Source organism: Centruroides sculpturatus, unplaced genomic scaffold (assembly GCF_000671375.1).
Source record: "Centruroides sculpturatus isolate CEXI.00-Female unplaced genomic scaffold, Cexi_2.0 scaffold1912, whole genome shotgun sequence".
Taxonomy (NCBI): Eukaryota; Metazoa; Arthropoda; class Arachnida; order Scorpiones; family Buthidae; genus Centruroides; species Centruroides sculpturatus.
This window is the reverse complement of record NW_019386159.1, coordinates 31,606-52,103: the sequence shown is the minus strand read 5'-3', so window position 1 is coordinate 52,103 and position 20,498 is coordinate 31,606. Positions and strand designations below refer to the sequence as shown.

Here is a 20,498-nt window from a genome sequence, read left to right as displayed (position 1 = left end):
ATCCTTTCGTTAATCTCTCCGACAGTAAATGTACCAGTAATTGTCTATAGTAGTCTTAAATTTTCCATGATGCAATGATTAAATGATTGTAGGAAAAAATGTTTTGTAAGAAATTTTGTTACAAAACATACAAAGAGGAAGTATAATACGTCGGACAGTGATCCACAAACAGTTCTATCTTAAAATTTTGTTTTATTTTCAATTTAGAATTCTATGCTTTTAATCATTCTTCAAAAATTTTTATTTTAATTGTATTCTATAGGTAAGAGGCAATATTCTTAAAACATTGCAATTTGGCAGATTTATCTGGTTCACTCGATATTCCATGTTTTTTTTTTTTTTTTGAACTATTCGGTATAGCAGAGAATCTTTCTGTTTCTAGCTCTTACCTGTTTTGTCTTCTTTCTAGATGAGCATTGAGCCATTTAATGTATCATATAATATTTTTGGCTCAAACTTTTTTGAACCACTGAAATTTCTATTCTAGTAAAATTTCCTTTCTGAATTCGCATTCGATTTTTGCTGAATATACTCCAAGTCAGATGGTGGTTCTTCAATTTTTTCGCGGTGGTAATAAATACTATTGAGAATAAATGAAGAAATACGTAGCACTTTAGCTTCTGGGGATTTTTGGACTCGTCCGGATTCGTTTCCGGGTTTCCCAGAGCTGTAGGCTGCCACCCTAACCGCTCGGCCATCCGGCCATTCCGGTATAACGCAGGTTCGGCACAACACTGCTGAAAGGTTGCCGACCTCTAATTTAGTTCATTTATAGGAGTTTTCCATTTATTCAATAACTTTGTTATTTAAAGTATTTTTTCGTTTAATAAATATACAGGGTTGTCATACGGTGTGTTTGTTAAGTTATGGCAACGCAACACTTAGGCGATCTTTCTAGGGAGATGCCTTCCGGGAGGTCGTTTTAAGAGAAACTGGCCCCTTTTTAGGCGTTACAGACGTGGAAAAAACTCCACATGGCCAGCCCATGCGAGCGAGGCCCGAACCCACGACCGAACTCCCAGGTTCAGGGAACGAAGACCGCTTGGCTACTGGTGGGCTCTTGTTACAAAGTAACTTGATCAACTAACGGTAATATCGGGAGCGCGGAAAGCGAGGAATCTATTGATACTTTTGCTAGATAAGTACAAGATGAAATAAGCTTGAGATACACGAAAATAGGGGGAGAACGTGTCACAATTACTGTAAGCGTAACCGTTAGAGTAACCGTAACTCGAAAATTTCTAATATAAACACCGGAAATTCACGCAGAATAAATGGTCGCAAAAGTTTACTGTGACCTTAGCTGCGAGGTATGGGAGCATCTGTCCGGATAAATCGGACCCCGTCACTCACCACCCGGCCGCCTTAATTGCGGACCTGGCCGAACCCAAGACGAACTTACTATAAATTGCCCACAGGACAGAAAGAGTTATAGGCTATATATATACATTAATGTTTAATCAGCCATTAAGTTTACTGAAAATAAATGTGATAAAATTTATCAAAGAATTTTTCAAGAATTATAACAGTTCTGAAAATATTCGTCTTGACGCGCCATACGTTCATAAAGATTAATAATTTGAATGAACAAACTATAAATTTTATAATTATTTTTTTAAATCGTTCAAAATTATTTTACATAATTAGAGAATACGAATTAATAATATGTTATATTTAGTTACAAAATAAAAAAAAATTATATAAACAAAATTTAAATATACACGATTTGAAAAGTACAGATGTCACTGTGTTTGTTGACGTTCGAACCGTAAGGAGATTCGAGTACTGGACTTGTGAATTTTGGTTTCTTTTTCATAATTTTCTAAGAGACAAGATGTCAGTCGCTTGTGCTTCTCGGTTTGCTGTATTAAAGTTAGAAGACGAAGAGCCCACAACGACAACACCCAAATTAGAAAAAAGTAGAAACGTCGCGAATCCACAGGAATGTAAACAATCTAATGAGTCTAAAACAAAGAAGAAGAAAAAGAAGAATAGTCAAGATTCTGAGGTAATATTTTAAAACATTTTATTCTCTTTTATTTTATAATATATTTGGATATCATCATCATGATTTTAAGTGAACATATGTCAGTTCTTTTAAACACTTTACAATGTAGAAATTTGATTTAATCCCAATGAAGAATACATTATTCTAGAAAAATACATTACTTCTTACTAATTTTAATGTTAGTAATGTATTATCTTTTTATACAGTAATTTTCATAGGTAAAAAAACTTCTTGATTGAACTTGTCATTCAATAATATGTATAGAAATTCAGTAAAATACAGTTTGAATTCAAAAATACAAATATCAAATGTTTGAGATTTTCAAATAGAATGCAATTGATACATAGAATATGGATAGATGCCTTTTCTTATCATTTTTCAGATTGAGTCTGGTCTTGTTTTTGGTTTATTTACATAAAAACTTAGATTTGTGTTTCGTAGATTTCTTTAAAAATGACAGCATGATTATTCTAAAAATAATCTGATTCAATAATTTTTACACTTAATATATACTAGGCATGAATACCGTTGACAGGTAAGGGAGATGAAAATATTGTTTGCATTTTTCTTGTCCCGTTATTTTGTAAATATCTTTTAGAAAAATTTTTTGTCTATAAAAGGAAATATAGTAATACTTTGGTTTTCGTTGATTTTTTCTGCAAAGAATTTTTCTTGTTTTTCGTCAGTGTGCCCACGGTGTGACCTCGCTGCTAATTTTGTGAAAACAAAGGGCGATCTGTGCATTTTCCTGCTTGGTGTGGCATTGTTTCTCGTATGAGTGTTACTCTGCATGTCTAACCAAACAATTCTATTGCTTTTCTTTCCTTTTAACTCCATCATAGGACCAAAGAAAGTTTCCACAGCCCTTCGAATGTCGTGTTAAATACCATGTTAAATGTTCGTTTATCTTTACATTAGTCTTTTATATTCATTTAGTATTTAATTAAATGTTCTGTTACTAGTTTTGTTGTGGATTTTAAAGAATTAAAAGCTATTGGCTTTTTCTCAGTAACATATCATACAAGGAGCAGTTGTTGATATAGGTTTTATTGGAGGAAATGCATTTCTTCAAATTAATTTCTTATTGTTTTCAGTATTAAACACTATATTTATTCTCTATAAAATGCGTTTTTGGTATATATTTTGGAGTGTGTAGAACGAATTAATTGAATTTACATTGATTCATATGAAAATATTGCCTCAGTTTTTATCGGTTTTGGATTTTGCTGATTGTTTCAGATGGATTATCGATGAAAACCTGAGTTGTCACTGTATTTTAATGTGATATTTAATTGTCAATAAATTTTTTATATATATTCTTAATTGCATACTAATAGTATTGCTATTATATTGTAAGTTTACATTTGGCATGTTATGCTTGTAATTTAATAGACACAATGAAAATTTTTTGTTTTATTAATTAACATAAAACACAAAACTGTATATTCCAATGTTGTTTTTCTCATTTATAGATTAATATCCTTTTCTTTATCAAGAAAAAATACAGGCTTTTTAATTTGCTTTTTTATTCTATATTTCTACAGAGTCTTTATGTCTGTAGAATATCAAATTGTTTAAATTATCCATAAGAAATGAAGTGTATTAAATTGACAATAGATAATGATGATATAGACCTGTAGCTGTGGGGGTATGAGATGTCTAAGTCTCCTCACCTTAGTTAGCATTTCCCATATGCAATATTTATAATATATGATTTTGTTTTCATCACATACATAAACTTAATCTACTGTTACTTATTTTTACACTTAAACTTTAGCTAATAGAATTAGTACTGGCAGAAAAAAAGTAAAACACCAGTCATCAGTTTGCCTCTCAAGTCTCCCAATGATTTATTCCTAGTTGTGGGACTGGTGTGATAACTTAATTGATACATTTGACTCAGTTTCTTATTTAGAGTTGTTTCTTAAGAAACATAATTTTGATATGTGAAATCTATGTACAAATTTGTGTTTCTTAGGAAAAATGAATTACTGCCAAATGAATACCATGGTTTGCCCAGCTATTATTATGCTGTAATTAATAATTAGAAACTAAGTAATTTGGTAATAGAGCATAATAATAGCCCAATTAATTACGGCAATTGTTTGGCTTATTATCAATACATTGGGCTTCAGGTTGTTGATACATAAAATGTATTACTGTGTTTCAGCAAAATTGAAACAAATTAACAAGTTTGTATGCAAAAACTGATATTTGTTTTATTTAATAGCTGAAATGTAGTCATGTATTTATTCTAATGCATAATATTGCTAGCTATATGCTAACAGAGCATGAGAAATTTTTAATGTTTGTTTATTTACAAATATAAACATCATTTATCCTAATAATTATATTAAAGCCAAATGATTGCTGGATTAGATTATGTTATAGTCAGAGGCGGACTAAGGCTAAAGCGGGCCCTAGGCAACATTGTAATTCCGGGCCTATTTTTAAAATTAAAAAATTAAAAACCTAATTTTTGGGGCCCCAAAAATTACGGGCCCTAGGCACGTGCCTAGGTTGCCTAGGCCTTAGTCTGCCCCTGGTTATAGTAGCAGTCAGGGTTTCTCATTTCTCAGTCTTTTGCTTGACCCAGGATTTTCGAGGAAAAAGTGAACTGTTTTTCTGGGATATAATTATTTTTAAGATATAAAATAAGTCTCGAAATTGAATGATATAATTATTTTTCATCTTTTTAAGTAATTTAATACATTCTGGAACCTCCAAAATAATAATATTAATAATGCTGTGTAAAATATGTATTAAAAATTATCTTTGAATTACATAGAAATTTTTACAAATAGAAAAAATTTATTAAAGTTTGTTGGAAACTGCTTACAACAAAAAAATTCCTTTGAATTGAGTTGAAAATTTAAATAAATAAACGAGCTTAGATCAAACTTCTAACTTAGAAGGTAATTTTCATTATCTAAATGAAACATAATACATAATACAAAATAAAACACAATACAAAATATTATTGTAAATTTTTATAATAAGATTTTAAAAAGCAAAGATGGCCAATACTCTGATCACTCAATCTAGTTGGCCCACCAGTGGCCAAGCAGTTCCGTTTACTGAATGCTGGGAGTTCAGTTGTGAGTTCACGCCTTGCCAGGACAGGCTGACCATATGGAGTTCTCCGGGTTTTCTCCATGTCTGAATAGGGGCCAGTGACCCTTAAAAAGACCTCCTGGAAGACATTTCTCTATGCAGATCATCCAAGTGTTGTGTTACCATTTCTTAATAAAACAAACTTAATCTAGTTCTTATTTTAGTAATGAAAGTCCTGCTACCAAGAATGCCCTTTTCGATTCAATTGATGTGGGTGTAATCGTCTTTAATACATTTAAGAGAAGACAGATACTATGTTTTTTCAACTGCAGTCTCAAAGATTTTGAGTTCATTTCCAAGATGCGTTGCAGTACTTTTTTTGCTCTCTAGTATTCTTGATTTGTCTACCTCAGCTGCTTTAATAGCAGCATCAAGCTTATAGCCCGATAATTCGGCAGTTCATTTGGCTTTAATAATCAGGTTTATGAAGAAAACTTTACACTTGCATACTTCATACTCATTTGTATTCTTGCCAAATTTGCACAATCTGGCATAATGCAGTTATTGAAGCTGCCAGGCATAGTTAAAAATTAAGACAACATTGGCACAATTATTCAAGATATAGGTTCTGATAAATAAAGAATTTTCAGATTTCTTGCCACAAATAAGCTACATATTGATTATTAACAATCTGTGACATACCATAACAAGTAAAAGTTTAAAAAATGAATAAGCAGGCTTAAATTAATAAGTACAAATGTATTCTGACAGTTTATAAGTTAATTATATTTTCTATTTGCAAAATTTCCTCAACCTTAATACAAAATAAGAAAAAAGTGAACTTTTAAGAAAATTGCGAGATTTTCCTGGATGAAATCAATATCTCAGAATATTTCCGGGGTTAAAAGACAGATCACTCATTTGTTGCATAGCCATATTCCATTAAATCAATCATGTACCTATTAGTCCCTCTCAAAGTACAATATAATTATTTAAAAGAGCAAAATGCTGAAGCTGAAGCAAGATTAACTTATTGTATTAGTGATTTTGTTCATGTTTAAAATGTTAATACTGTATAGTACCTGAAGAAAAATTAAAGTTATTTACTCCAAAAATGTACAGATGCTGCTTGTTACATCTTGGAATAGGCACACTATACCTGCAAATCTAGATTAATTTTCATGCTTTTAGGACAAAAACGACACACACTACATTTTGAACATCTGTCTAAATTAGACATATTCCTATGGAACCAAAGGTGTTTAACATAAATAGGTTTTACTGTAATTACTTTGATTTAAAGTTGTTCATTAAAGTACACATGGTTAAACTGCTGCTGCTAGATGAATTTAAAATGTAGAAAGTGGCTAAAATCATGTACTCATGTCATTAAGATTTTATTTTTAACAGAATTAAAATAAAATTAAATAATTCTTATAATGTTTTAATATTGCACCTGTTTGAAATTATGTAATAGAATAAATTTTTTTCCTTGAAAATTGTTATTAAAATATTACAATAAAGTTCCAAATACTTATTTATCTATAAATTCCATCAGATTTAAATATTTCTTTTATAACTTTAGAAATATTTCATAAATAAGCAGAAAGGTTTGCAATAAGCATTGAATGATAAAACTGTGCTAATATAAATTACAGAGTAATACCTCATTTTTGAAACTTTTTATAAAGACAAGCTTTTCTATTAATTTTATAGTTTTAATTTTCATCTTGTGCTAACATAATTCAATCATCCTTTGTATGATCTCCAAATAAGATTGAAAATCTACAAAATACCTGTGAGACCAACAAGTGAGACAAAGACACAAAATCGAAAATAAATAAAATAAAACATAATAATTTTATTAACTTGCTTGTTACGATACAGGTTTCTAAGGATACCAACAATGCTACATCCACCGAATAATTCACACAATTAATTATTCCACCACCGTACAATATAGTCTCCCGACAAAGAATGCACACCTGTAGTCCTTTGTCCAGCAATTACTTAAATTATATTAATTAAAACTTGATTTTTATTACTACTTACAACTATTGAATAAAGAAGGCTTATTAGAAAATTTAGAGAATGAAAGTAAGGGATAGAAAGGAGGGTACCCAAAACTTGATGAGGTATGCTGCTTGTATACGATTGTGGATGAGACCTCTTGTTGGATTGGTGACTAACTTCGCTTTTGTCGCTCTCCAAAATAACAGTTCAAAGAGCCAATGCATCTTGTTCCTCACAATATATTCCTTTTTATTTCTCAGTTCCAAGGTTCTCGTCTCTACCATACAATGCTAAACGTACTGGGGAGACTCCATTTCGCTCTCTCCTCTTTGGGTTTCTGCCTCATGTTCACCCCCTTCCCCTCAGGGCTGCATTCCAATTCTTTGTTTCTGGAGTTAGTCATCCATATACCAAAGCAAAAGGTAAAATGAAAACATTCCAGGAAGGGTAGACAAATAGGACAGAAAGAGGGGAAGCGGAGAATATACAATATAAAATAATACAATTACAGTAGAGCGTCGATTTTCCGAAAGTCAATCTTTCGAAAGAATTCCAGTCGGCAAATTTAAATTTTCGCCAGTGCTGTGGCACTTCAATCTTTGGCTATGTCTTGGGCTACTCAAATATTTTACGTTTTTGATACTAAATTAACTTCTGAAGTATAATTTTTTATTGTTTTTATATTTTTCAATATATTTATTTTGTTTGTACAAAATAAAAAATTAATTTTTAACGATACAATAGTCTTCGTTAGGCTTAACATCGACAAAAATTCAACGCGAAGCAACACGCAACGGAGAAAAATTTTGACATCGGATACGTTAAACTATTTTTCATACGTAAATCAGTTATCCGAAATATCAGTTATCCGGACAACCCCAGTTCCCAATTGATTCGAAAAATCGACGCTCTACTGTATATACAAAATATACAATTTAAATATGGCGTGTAGCCACACACCTAATTACTTATCAACCATTAATTCTAAATGAAATAAAATAAAATAAATGAACATATCAATTAGATTATTCACTGAAATAAAAGAAACTAATATGAAGTAAGATAAACAACATGTACATTATCAGACATTTCTTTATTTAATAATGAAATTATAAACACTGATAGAAGAATCTGTAATGTAATGTTCTCTAAACTGCACAAACTTATTAGAATGAAACAAAACAACTACCGTATTACATTGAACTACTTTTCTGCGATTATATTTAATTAATTACTAAATAATTTGTCACTGGAGGGAGGCATTAGGTGCCATCTCTTATTAAATTTAATAATTATAATTAAAATAAATAATTAAGAGTATTCTAGAAGAAGAAAATTAGCCTGGAGTGGGACTCACACCTGCAATTCCCGCTTACCATGCAGATGCATCGAAAGTTATGCTACCTCCAGTCTAATCTCATCTTCTAGACATATTTAAATATGATAGCATCATAAGTAACTGAAGATGGTTATAACTCAGTTTGTTTCTTCTTGTTGATAAATATTTATTTGCTCTTACACTGATGTTTTCAGCCTAATGCATTGGCCATCCTCACTCAAATGACTGATTTTTAGAACATCAATTACAAAATGTTCTAAAACAGAATACATAAATATAGAATATATTATTATAAGTATAAATTATTATTTGATAAATAAAACAGAAATGAAGTGAAATGATAAAAAAAATTTTGTTGTTTGTCAGCTATTTGTTTTTTTGAAAACTTAATATAGTTGAGTAATGTCCATCTCAAACAATCTATTTTTCTGTTTTACTTATTTTATAATTATATCTGCATTGAACTACTAACAGAAATGAAGTGAAAGAAATGAGAAAAAAAAAAAGGAATATTTGAGATAAAATTTTTAATCTGGATACTAAACTATAAGATAATAACGTACGGTCCACAAAAAAACCTTTCTCAGTGTTGTTAGTTAGATAGATCTCAGTATCCACTCACTAATGTTAGTGGATATTGAGATCTATCTAACTTACTAGTGGATATTGTAACGAACACAACACTGATAAAGGTTTTTTTTTGCGGACAGTTATTACTCAACATAGTGTTACAGTTAGAAGACGTTTGTGTAATAATGTACTTCAGAGATGCAGATATGACGGTTTTATTTCCATTTCAACAATTCTTTTGCACTGCATGTGCTATTCATAGGTTACCCACATGAAAGTATGCTAATTTCATTATCTAATTAATATCATATCTATAGCTTGTAAATAATCCAGTTGTTTAGGTCTTTGGTTGCGTGGGTGTCAGCCGCCTGGGTCGGAGGAAAATTTCGCTGCCCCCTTATTTAGGTATCTCAATTTAAAAGACTAAAATTCAGTTTTGTCACAGAATAAGTAATGAAAAATTCTGTGCTCATTTCAATCGGAACAAATCGTAGGTGCGACAAAAATATGAAATGAAGTGGTTCAAATTTTTACAAGCTATTATTATTATTTATTGTGATTTTTTCCACCCCAACTATGCTATGCCACTGTTTGGTTGAATAGGTTTTAAATATTTATGTTGGATATCGAATTCTTATCTTTCATTTACAATATGCAGTGTCCTAAAAGTTGCCAAACATAGGGAAATGCAAATAATATCATAAATTGTTAGCATATATTTACAAAATACTAATATAGAGAGTATTTTGTAAATAAAGGTATGTTTTGCTGAAATTATTCATTTTCCCCGTAAACGGTGACTTTTGGGATATCCTGTATATTGGAAGCAGTCAGACATGTATTATATTAGTTTGTTTGGAAAGTTCATAACGATTTTTAAGAGAAATAAAAGAAACTATTTTAAAACTAAAAATATACTTTTATTCTATTACTTATGTGCTGTTGTTTTTAATGACATGTTGCCATCTGCAGGAGCTTCATGATACTTCATAGAACTCCCCATGAAAAACTGTTCCACATGATTTTTGCAAGCTTCCAAAATATTAAAGTTTTTATAAAATAGGGAATTCTGCAGAGAATGGAAAAATGGTAGTCCAACAGTATAATAGCTAATATGAAAATTAAATTTAATAATAAAGAGTAATATATTTTAACATATCATATACTACTGTATTGTAATGTTTTAATTTTAAAAATTTTGTTTAATAAGATATACTGAAATATATTCATGTGCTTAGCTGCTGCTGCTATGTCATTTCCAAAATCTGGAATTGAAGATTTATATTGAAAAGTATTATTTTAAGAATTCTATTTACTTATGTAATTTGGTTTAGTACAGTAATCAATCTTAGCTTTTCAATTGCGGATTGCCAACATCTAAACTGTACACAACTTTTTGATAATGATCTCAATTTATAAGATGTCTGTAGCTATTAAATTGGTATTCAAAAATCTCTATAATCCACAGATAAAAACATTATCTGATATTTTTTACAAATGAATGTTTACTTTACTATCAACAGGATTAGTTTTCTACACTTATGTTTAGAATGCTTGAGTCAGTTATAAAGCTCTTTCTAATCATCATCAATGTGAAATTTATTTGTGTGCTTTAAGAGTTTATAGTTAGTAGATATGAGGACTTATTTAGTAGTAGAATTATTTAGTTAGTAGAATTGAAGGCACTCCATTATATTAGTATAATGGAGTGCCTTCAATTCTGTTAGTCTGTGCATTATGGAATGGGAGAGTGATGGAAGTAAAACATGAGAGAGAGCAAAGCAGGATCAGCTTTTAAAAGAATTTGTTTTAAACTGTATGATAATACGAGATGGCTCTTCTATGATGACTGAATATATAAAATAGATTAGAAAAAGAATATGTGAAAATAAATATAATGATGATGGGAATAAATTGAAATGATGATAATAAATGTAAAGAAAGCAGCAATAATTAAATGATAAAAATTACAATATAATGGCATAGTTAGCAACAAGTGCTATTTGCCTAGCACTGTTGTACCACCGTGATGTAATCATAGAAAGCATCATTGTACTTTGCTTAAAAAGTTATTTGCATGTCTATTGAATGACATCTTATTTCAAATTTTTCTTCTTTTCTTTAATTTTTTTGTTGTTAAATAATTACCAAATTGCATATTATGTTTAGTCCTAAAAAACAGGTCATTAGCTTCAATAGCAATATATTTAAAAAAAATTTTTTGTAAAGTAACTATATAAAATAAATTTTCTTTTCAAACCAAGTTTTATATACTGTAAGAAGCAAACAAGTTTTATTCAAAAATATGAAATTTTTGAAACATTTCACTGTACGAAAATTTAAAAAAAGCTTTTTTTTTTTTACCTTATCCAATTTGTTATTTTGAAATTACACTCATTGTTCAAATTATGTTAGAAATTTCTTGTAAATCAAATTTTACACTTATGCATATTTGAATTCTGTACTCTTGATGACATGTTAGATAATCATGTACTTTTGTTTGTTACACTATTGTGTAATTCATTAAATATATATTTTTGATTGGTTGATCATTGTTTCTGAAAATTATATTACATTTATTATTAATCTTCAAAATTAAACATTATACTGTATGAATAATTTTGTAACATATTCAAAAAATATTTATAGAATATTATCCTTTTTAATTTTAATACTAAGTTTCCAACTTTCTATATTTGTATTTATATAATAATTTTATTTACAAGTATTCTAGTAAACAGAATGTACTCCCAATATTTAAACATAATTTTTTTTAACTCTGTTTGCCCTGTGGACACTAAGAGGACTTTTTCTTAGTAAGCCCTGTATGGGTTTAGCCAGACTCAAAATGGGGTGGTCAGGTAGTGAGGGACAGGGTTCAACATATCCAGATGGACCACTCCCTGAAAAATTACTGGGATTTTTTGACCCATTTAGATTCGATTCCAGCTCTCCAGTGTGGTAGGCTGCCAATCTAACTACTTGGCCATCTGGGTGACATTTAGACATAATCAATATATATATATATATAAACTACCTTTTATTTTTTCAGCTGCAAAATTTAGCTTTTGGTGTTACAAAAACTCCAAAGTCAAAGTCAGCAAATCAATCAAAACAGAACCAGGCACAGTCTACAAGTGGAAATCAATGGGAAGAATGGAAAAAACAAGATGCCAAAGTATGATTTATTATAAATAATTTTAGGTTTTAGCAATTTTTTCTTATTTTTATATAATCTTATTTTTGAATTTTTGTAATAACAGTATGTTTCTGATGCATATGAACAAGATCTTCAACAAGCAATTCTACTGAGTAAAATTGATTTTGAGGAAAAGAAAGATGTAAAATATTAAAATTATTAAAAAGAGTATTTATAAAAGGAAGTCTTAAATAACTTAACATCAGTTTTTTTTATTCTTAGTTTTATAATTCAGTACAAAAAGAAAATGAAACAAGTAAATCTAGTAGTTCAAATCAAAAGAAGAAAAATAAGGGAAATCAAAAGAAAGATAAGACAATGACATTGAAGGACTTTCAAAATTCATCAAGTGAAAGTAATTCAAGTGCAGCAAATGGTAATTATGTTAGTTCTGTCTTCTTTTTCCCTTAGTTTTCTAAACTGGAGGACAAGATGCTGTATATATTTCCCATAACGATTCTTGTCATTATAAAACTTATTCATTAAAGAAATAATACAAAATAAATCCTATTGATGGATGGTTGAAGTGGTAAAGAATTTGCTCTCATTTTGAAGACCTATATTCAAATCTGAGTTAGATTATCAGGAATTTTTCATAGATGATCTGGTACAGATATATCAGATATATATATATCAGGAATTTTTCATAGATGATCTGGTACAGATATATCAGATATATATATACTCTATCTGTAATTACCTATTGTCGTGTGATGAAACTTAAATGCTATAATCAAAGGATTGTAGAAAATGTATATATAAAATGCAGAATTTGGAATTAAATATATTTAATAAATTGTTTCGTTAAAACACTTTAGCTTCTTTGATTGAAATTTCAATTACTATGAAAGTGATCTGGACAAATAAGTTAAATAACATCAAAACTAGGGATCTAGTTTGTTGCATTAATTTCCAAAATAATGACTGCAGAAAAGTGAAGGATATCATTAAGTCAGAGAATTTATTGGATACGAAACTATGATCAGTAGTAACTATCTAGGATAGAATAAGGAAATAGTAATTATTCAAAAATAGATAATACCTTTTAATATTTAATTTTTCAGAAAATATAAAAGATTGAAATTTTTAATATCAACAAAATTACATTTGTACTTGGTACCATATTTAAAATAATAAGAAAAATACTGTATTCAGGAAACCAAAGCAAATATTTTTAATCAGAAACATTTTTGTTCTTTTAAAAGTGTTTATACTTATTACAGTAAAGTTCCAGATAACTTTTACAAGGTAGACTGTGAAAGAATACTTTGTTAACAAAGACAAGAGAAGTTATTTTCATGAATCTTGGCTGAGAAATGCATAATACTTGAAAGGACTGTAGAAGTTAATTCAGGTAGACCATTAGCAAAGCATCTTCTATCTGGCTTACAGAATTTGTTCATTCTCAAAATTTGATCAATCAATTTTGATTGAACTTTGATATTTTCTATTAATTGTGATGAGGAATCCAAAAATGTAATTAAAAAATATGGGTGTATGATGTCTTTGTCTAAGACAATGTTTTCCAAAGTGGTTCCTAAGGATCTCTGGAGTCCTTAGAGCCACTGATGGGGTCCATGGCAAATTAAAATTAATTTGTGGGTGTGTGGACAATGCCAGGGGGTCAATCAAAGGTTTAATAAAAAGTATAAATGATTGTGACTCATTTCCATTATTATGAAAGTTAAAAATAAATAGTAATAAATAAATTGGTAGTCATTTTTACATCTTGACATAAATGTTTGTTCTGTGATTAAAGTTATTGCTGGAAAAGTATAAATGGCACATTTTTGTTTTTTCATTTTATCATCAATCTCGGGTTATTTATCCAAAAAAATTGTTAATTAAAAATTCTTATATTATCAAAAACGATATCAAAAACAATATTAAAAATAGAAAATAATCTGTTAATTGTGGTTTACTTAAAATTTACACATTAAGTACTTAATAGTTATTTTTATGACATAAGTAGGCCTTTATGACATATGTAATTTTTAATTTTAACTTTTAATTTTTAATATTAAACATGATCAACAACACATTAACACCCTATCTAGAACTTGTTACCAGTGTGTTACACATCAAAATAGAATGTGATATTTCTATCATGTTCTATTTTGATATGTTCCATTGATATTTCACCTTAAGAACTATTTAACAGTACAAAAATGTTAGTGATAAACTGTATTATTGACAAAACACACTGGTAACAGGTTCTAGATAGGGTGTTAATAACTATATTAAATTTAAATATAGAACAAAATGCTTTTTAATTAAAATATATAGTTCATTTTATACAATTTTATTTTTATAATTATCTATAATTTTTAATATATGAATCATTTTATAATTCTAATTATTAAAACTATTTAATGACTAAAAAGAAATAAAAAACTTATAAATTCAATAATTAAAACCAATAGGATCGGTATATATTCAATAATCACTGAAAATAAAAATTATCTTCAGTTAAAACCAAGTAAAAAAGTATACTCTATCTACTTCCAACTTCAAGGATTTTACATTTTTTTCTTTTTACTATATTATACCAGTTTATCAAAAATAGGCAAGCTTTAGCCAGTAATTTCAATAAATATTACTTTAAATATCAAAATGTTTTATTTTTCACATTACCATTCAAGACATTAAAGTTAAATTTGTAATTTTGCTATTATGTAGTTGTGTAGTTATTTCACTAGAGGTTCACCGTCAGGTTGTTGCTATGAGAAGGGGTTCATGGGCATAAGTTTGGGAACTATTGGTCTAAGAGATACAGTGGAGTCAAAGTGACAAAGTTTGTGCTCCCTGATACAATTAAGTGTGACTAATGGAATTAATGGGGTAAAAATAAAATGACAACATTGCACATGTCCTAACAAAAATCGTTGCCAAAAACAAACAAAATACAATGCTGAGTGAATGTAAGGATTGACTCTTCTGTGCCCAGCAGGTGCAATGATTGCCTCTTCATGGCTGACAAGGGTAAGGATTGCCTTTGCCTTTGGCCGGCAACTGTTTTCTGATCTCATACACACTTTCACTCACACATCTGTACACATACATATGCCCTTACATAAACATTTATTCTCATGTCAGTGATTGGAATTAGATGGAGTGAAAGATAATTTATATGTACTAAAACTAATTTAAAAATTTTTAATTACAAACATGCAATGCTTAGCCTGATAGGACAAAGTTGCATGATGACCATAATAAGAATTTATTTTACTTTCTCACAACAAATTTCAGAAAAGTTTAAAGACATTTTACTTGTAATTTACTGTACATTTCCATTTGTTTTAATAAATATAGTTGTAAATAAAATTAAAAGTATTTTCTATAATTTAAGTCATTATATTCAACAAGTAGCCTAACATAAAAATTGTATGCAGCAATGCATCTGTAAATTTAATTTATTTAATAAATATAGTTGTAAATAAAATTAAATGTTTTTAGTGTATCGTAAAGAACACTAAAAACATTTAATTTTATTTACAAGTATTCTAGTAAACAGAATGTACTCCCAATATTTAAACATAATTTTTTTTAACTCTGTTTGCCCTGTGGACACTAAGAGGACTTTTTCTTAGTAAGCCCTGTATGGGTTTAGCCAGACTCAAAATGGGGTGGTCAGGTAGTGAGGGACAGGGTTCAACATATCCAGATGGACCACTCCCTGAAAAATTACTGGGATTTTTTGACCCATTTAGATTCGATTCCAGCTCTCCAGTGTGGTAGGCTGCCAATCTAACNTCATTTTCTATTTACTTCTACTTTTAGATATTAATTAATAGAAGCATAAATTTAACAAAGTAATTTAAAGTTATTAAATTATTGTTTCAGCAACCTAATAGTGCTGTTTCCCAAAATTATCACAAATTCTGTGTGTTATATGTTTCTGTTTATTATAGTACTTCAGGAGTTTTTTTTTTTTTTTATTCTTTTTAAGTATCTTTAACAAAATGCATTTCAGACTCATATCATCCCTCTTCAGTTGTTATACAGTTGTTACATATTAAACTGTACAAAACAAAAGATACAAATAAATTCCAGATTTTAATAACACAAACTAAGACATTAAAATATAAACAATACGATGAACTTGCATTTGGTGTACAAACCAAATTGTTAAATACACATTTGTCTTTCAAATCTTCAAATGCATTATTAAAAACAACAAGACACATAAGATAAACACACATTTAAAATATAAATAAAACACAAAGTGAAGAACTTTTACCTCACTTTTACAGGGTTCTTAAACATTATTGTAGATCCCTTTGCTGGCAAAAAATCACTACTAAGTAGGGTGTAATTGCATACCATCATTATTATTAATTTTTATTTCTAAATTTAATTTTATTATTTTAAAATGTTCAATAATTTTCTTTTTAAATGTATTAGACACCCTTTTAATTATTTTTAATGCAATTTTTTGAATTTCACAAACGTGGCTATTACAGTGCTGAAGTGTAATTATTATTTTTAATTGCAGTGATATGCTCTTTAAATACTCTTCCAATAGAGAACTAGGAACAAGATGGTATGCAATTAAAGAGGGATGATATGAGTGAAATGCATTTTGTTAAAGATACTCAAAAAGAATAAATAAAAAAGTTTTATAACATACAGAAGTTGTCGTGATAATTTTGGAAAAATACAGAACTATTAGGTTGCTGAAATAATAATTTAAAACAAATCCAAACAATGAAGCTAAATGAAGAATAAGAATTTATTTCTATTGGTCAGATTTCTTATATTTATATGCAAGATATAGAATATAATTTGTATCTACAAATATAAATATTATTTTTTGAATAAATAATAATAAAATTTATTATATATTAATTAGCAAATGCCATCCAAGATAAAAATCCTCCAAATTCAGATGAAAGCAAATTCTTCGACAAGATTGAGGAAGATGCTGAAGAAATTATTCATAAAGAATATCGAAAGGATGCTTATCAGAGAATAGAAGTAAAACGAAATTTTAATTTTAATGAAAGAAAATTGTTATAAAACAACTTTTAATCAATTAAAAATTTTAATTCATTTCTTTCTCATTTGTAAATGAAGGCTTATAGAGATGATCATGTTCGAAATATACAATATCAAGATGAACTAGAGAAAAAAGACCAAGAGATTGCAAAATTATCAGAAGAGGTAGATAGGTTGAAGGTAATATTCTGTGTTAACTATATTGACTCTTCCATTTAAAAATTTACTTTTTAGGTTTAAAAAATGTTTCTTGGATTTAGTTAGAAATGAAAGCAGTGAAAGAAAGAAATAAAAAAATGTTAAAAGTGCTGCTTGAAGCAGAAAGTAAGTTTTTAAATATTATTTATGATAAATTATAATATTTTCTAACATTATTTATTTTTTTCATAGTGCATGAGAAAGCAGAAATTATTATAAAAGTAGAACAAATAACTAAAGTAAAGGATGAATTAACTGAACAGGTACAGATGCATGGGATTTTTTTAAAATTACTCTTAATTTTTAAATTTTATTTTTCAAATTTTAAAAAATTTACAATTGTTTTTAATTACCTTTCTAGGTTTCACTATTACATACTGCTTTAGAACAAGAAAGATCAAAAGTTCATGCATTAACAACAGAATTAAAAAAATTTCAAGTAAGTATAATATTTTAAAAACAAAAGATGGAAAAATTTAAACTATTACAGAATAACTTTTATTTTTCACAGAATAAAAAGAAGGATACCAAACAATAAAATGTACAAATTCTTCATGGTTTTATTACTCTCTCTCATCTGGCCAATTTTTTACAAAAGGGAGTGAATTCATATCAGCGAGGTCTTTCATACCAATGCCTATTGTGTAATCTTATGCAAATGAACAACATATATTCAATTTAACTGACTTAGGAGGTAATTTATATCAAAAGTATTATGCAAAGTACAAAAGGGACATCATCTGAATTATGGGACTAATATATATATATATATAAATATATTTTCTGTTTCTTCAAAAAATTTTTGGTTGAAGTATCAATATTTTCTTCTTGCTTTTGCAAGTTATACATTAATTGAATACAAGTAATTGTATGGAGCATTCCTTCTATTTTTACACTCAACTTTCATATGTAAAATTTTTTGATTTGCAATACTTTTGCTTATGTTTGCTATTAGATATGCAATAAAACATATAAATAATATATATATATATATACATATACATGTATATGTATGTATATATGCTTTTACTTTAGTTAAACATCTCATATAGAGAAATGTGAAATAAAAGTGTTCACAAATTTTTATATTTTGGTTAGTATTATTATTAATTATATAGAAAAGTTCACTACAAAACATATTAACATAAGAGATACAGAAAATTAATTTTTTTAATACGTACCAGAATTAATATTATAAATGTTCATAGAACAAAATACATATTTTTATAAGGTGATATTATTATGAAGGGCATAATTTTAATTTTATTTTTAAATTTAAGTTTTTTGTTTGTTGAAGAAATACAATATACAAGTAAAACAAAATAATGTTAAGCTCTTGAATAATATCAATTGATATAAAGCATAATATAATAAGAGCACATTAAAAAGGAACTTGTGAAATTAAAAGATTAGTAATTTGTATTAAAGTTATGCAGAGTGTCCCACATAAAACTAGTTGTGCTTGCTTATTGATTGAATTATTGTAATCTTCATACTGGAAAAGGGAAGAAATGAGATAAAATAAGATTAAATAATGAAACTCTGATCACTTAGTTTTATTCACAAAATGTTATGAAAACTTGCATAATCAACACTGCATCATTTAAGTTTTCTTCGATTGGTAAGTGAAGCTGTAGATACAAACAAGTTTCAAATTAATTCCAAGTTTTCTTTCATAATTTTTACGAATTTTTTATGAATTTCAAACTGAAACTTGAATTTTAAAATTAAATGCTGAAATGTAGTATACAACAATATGATTTATTTCTGTAGTTAACTTCAACAATAATAACCTTTTTTTAGTTAAATTATTTTATCTAAAGAATAAATTTCTGACTATCCTTAAAATTAAGCTGATTAAGCTTATTTGATAATATTTGATAAAAATTTAATCATTATTTATGATATTTTAAAAACATTGTTTTATTTTATTGAAAAATTAATTTAAAATGTAATTATTTTCTTTAAATACTATTTGGTAATAAAAAGAACAATAAGGTAAAATTTTTTTACATACAGAAAAATTATATGGCATCAGTTTATCAAAAACATAACAAAAACAGAAAAAATTTGATAAAAGAATAATTTTTCTGTTTTTGACAATTATGCAGGTGTCTAACTTTTTCAGCTAGTAAGCAAAAAGCTCTGGCATCATCAATGTTGTCTTATTTGCTACATATTGTATAGGTAATGTGTTGGCATTGCAGAAGTATTGAGGTTTTAGATTTTTCAATTAATAATGATGGATGGTTTTTTTATTACCAATCATGTTCATTTTCAATCAAAGAGTTACATGTTCTTAGTTTTTTTTATAACCTCTATGACATGAATTACTGTTGGTCATCATTGTTTTGTCAGGCAGACATTTAAAATGTAGATATGATTTATCTACATTGAAAATGCATCTGTATCATAATTCTATACCATTTCTAGTACACTTCACTTCTGTTTCTGCACTTTCATCACAGATTTTACTGAAAACTATTTCATGCCTCTTAATTCTGATTATAACCTCTTTGGCTTTGCATATAGATGGTGTTAAAACTTTAATGCTTATTCTAGGGAAAAATCTTTTTTTCAAAAATTCTCAGAAACAGAAATAGATAGAAGCAAACAATTTTTTTTTTACATTAGAATCCTATTTAATTCTATTAATATACAATTCAGAATTTTAAAAATTGAAATCATTAATTTTCTGTGAAATTTCTATTTCAAAAATTTACTTTTGACAGACATGCTGGAAATCTGTAATGTAGATTTGTTGTGTCTCATTGATACAATCAATGCATAAAAAATGAATAGGACAAGATAAATTAGTATTCATTATCATAAAGATAGATGTTGATGATAAAGATATAAACGGATTTAAGGAACATAGGTTTAATAGATTAATTAGTTTGTTAATCTAAAATTTACATGTTATGCCCAAGATAAATTCCTTTTGATGCTCTGTGAAGTCATTAGGAAGGAAAGTTATCATAACATCTCATATAATATGTGATAAATAAATGACGTTTTGAAATTATGAAAAGGTAATTGTTATTCTTTTACTCAATTAATATATTCAATTAATCAAACTTCTAACACTAAGTTGTTTTATTTTAGGAAAGTTTGTTTAG

At 28.0% G+C, this 20,498-nt stretch overlaps 1 protein-coding gene across 1 annotated transcript; it reads left to right on the top strand.

Annotated features, from left to right (window-relative positions):
- Positions 1-1,751: 1,751 nt before the first annotated feature.
- Positions 1,752-18,038, top strand: LOC111613853 (G kinase-anchoring protein 1-like). The gene is made up of 10 exons (XM_023355204.1): positions 1,752-2,008; positions 12,037-12,162; positions 12,248-12,325; positions 12,406-12,559; positions 17,036-17,160; positions 17,260-17,361; positions 17,442-17,505; positions 17,572-17,642; positions 17,741-17,818; positions 17,891-18,038. Exons 1-10 carry the CDS (start codon positions 1,835-1,837, stop codon positions 17,915-17,917), a joined length of 999 nt encoding a protein of 332 aa, XP_023210972.1. The 5' UTR covers positions 1,752-1,834; the 3' UTR covers positions 17,918-18,038.
- The last annotated feature ends 2,460 nt before the right edge of the window (positions 18,039-20,498 follow it).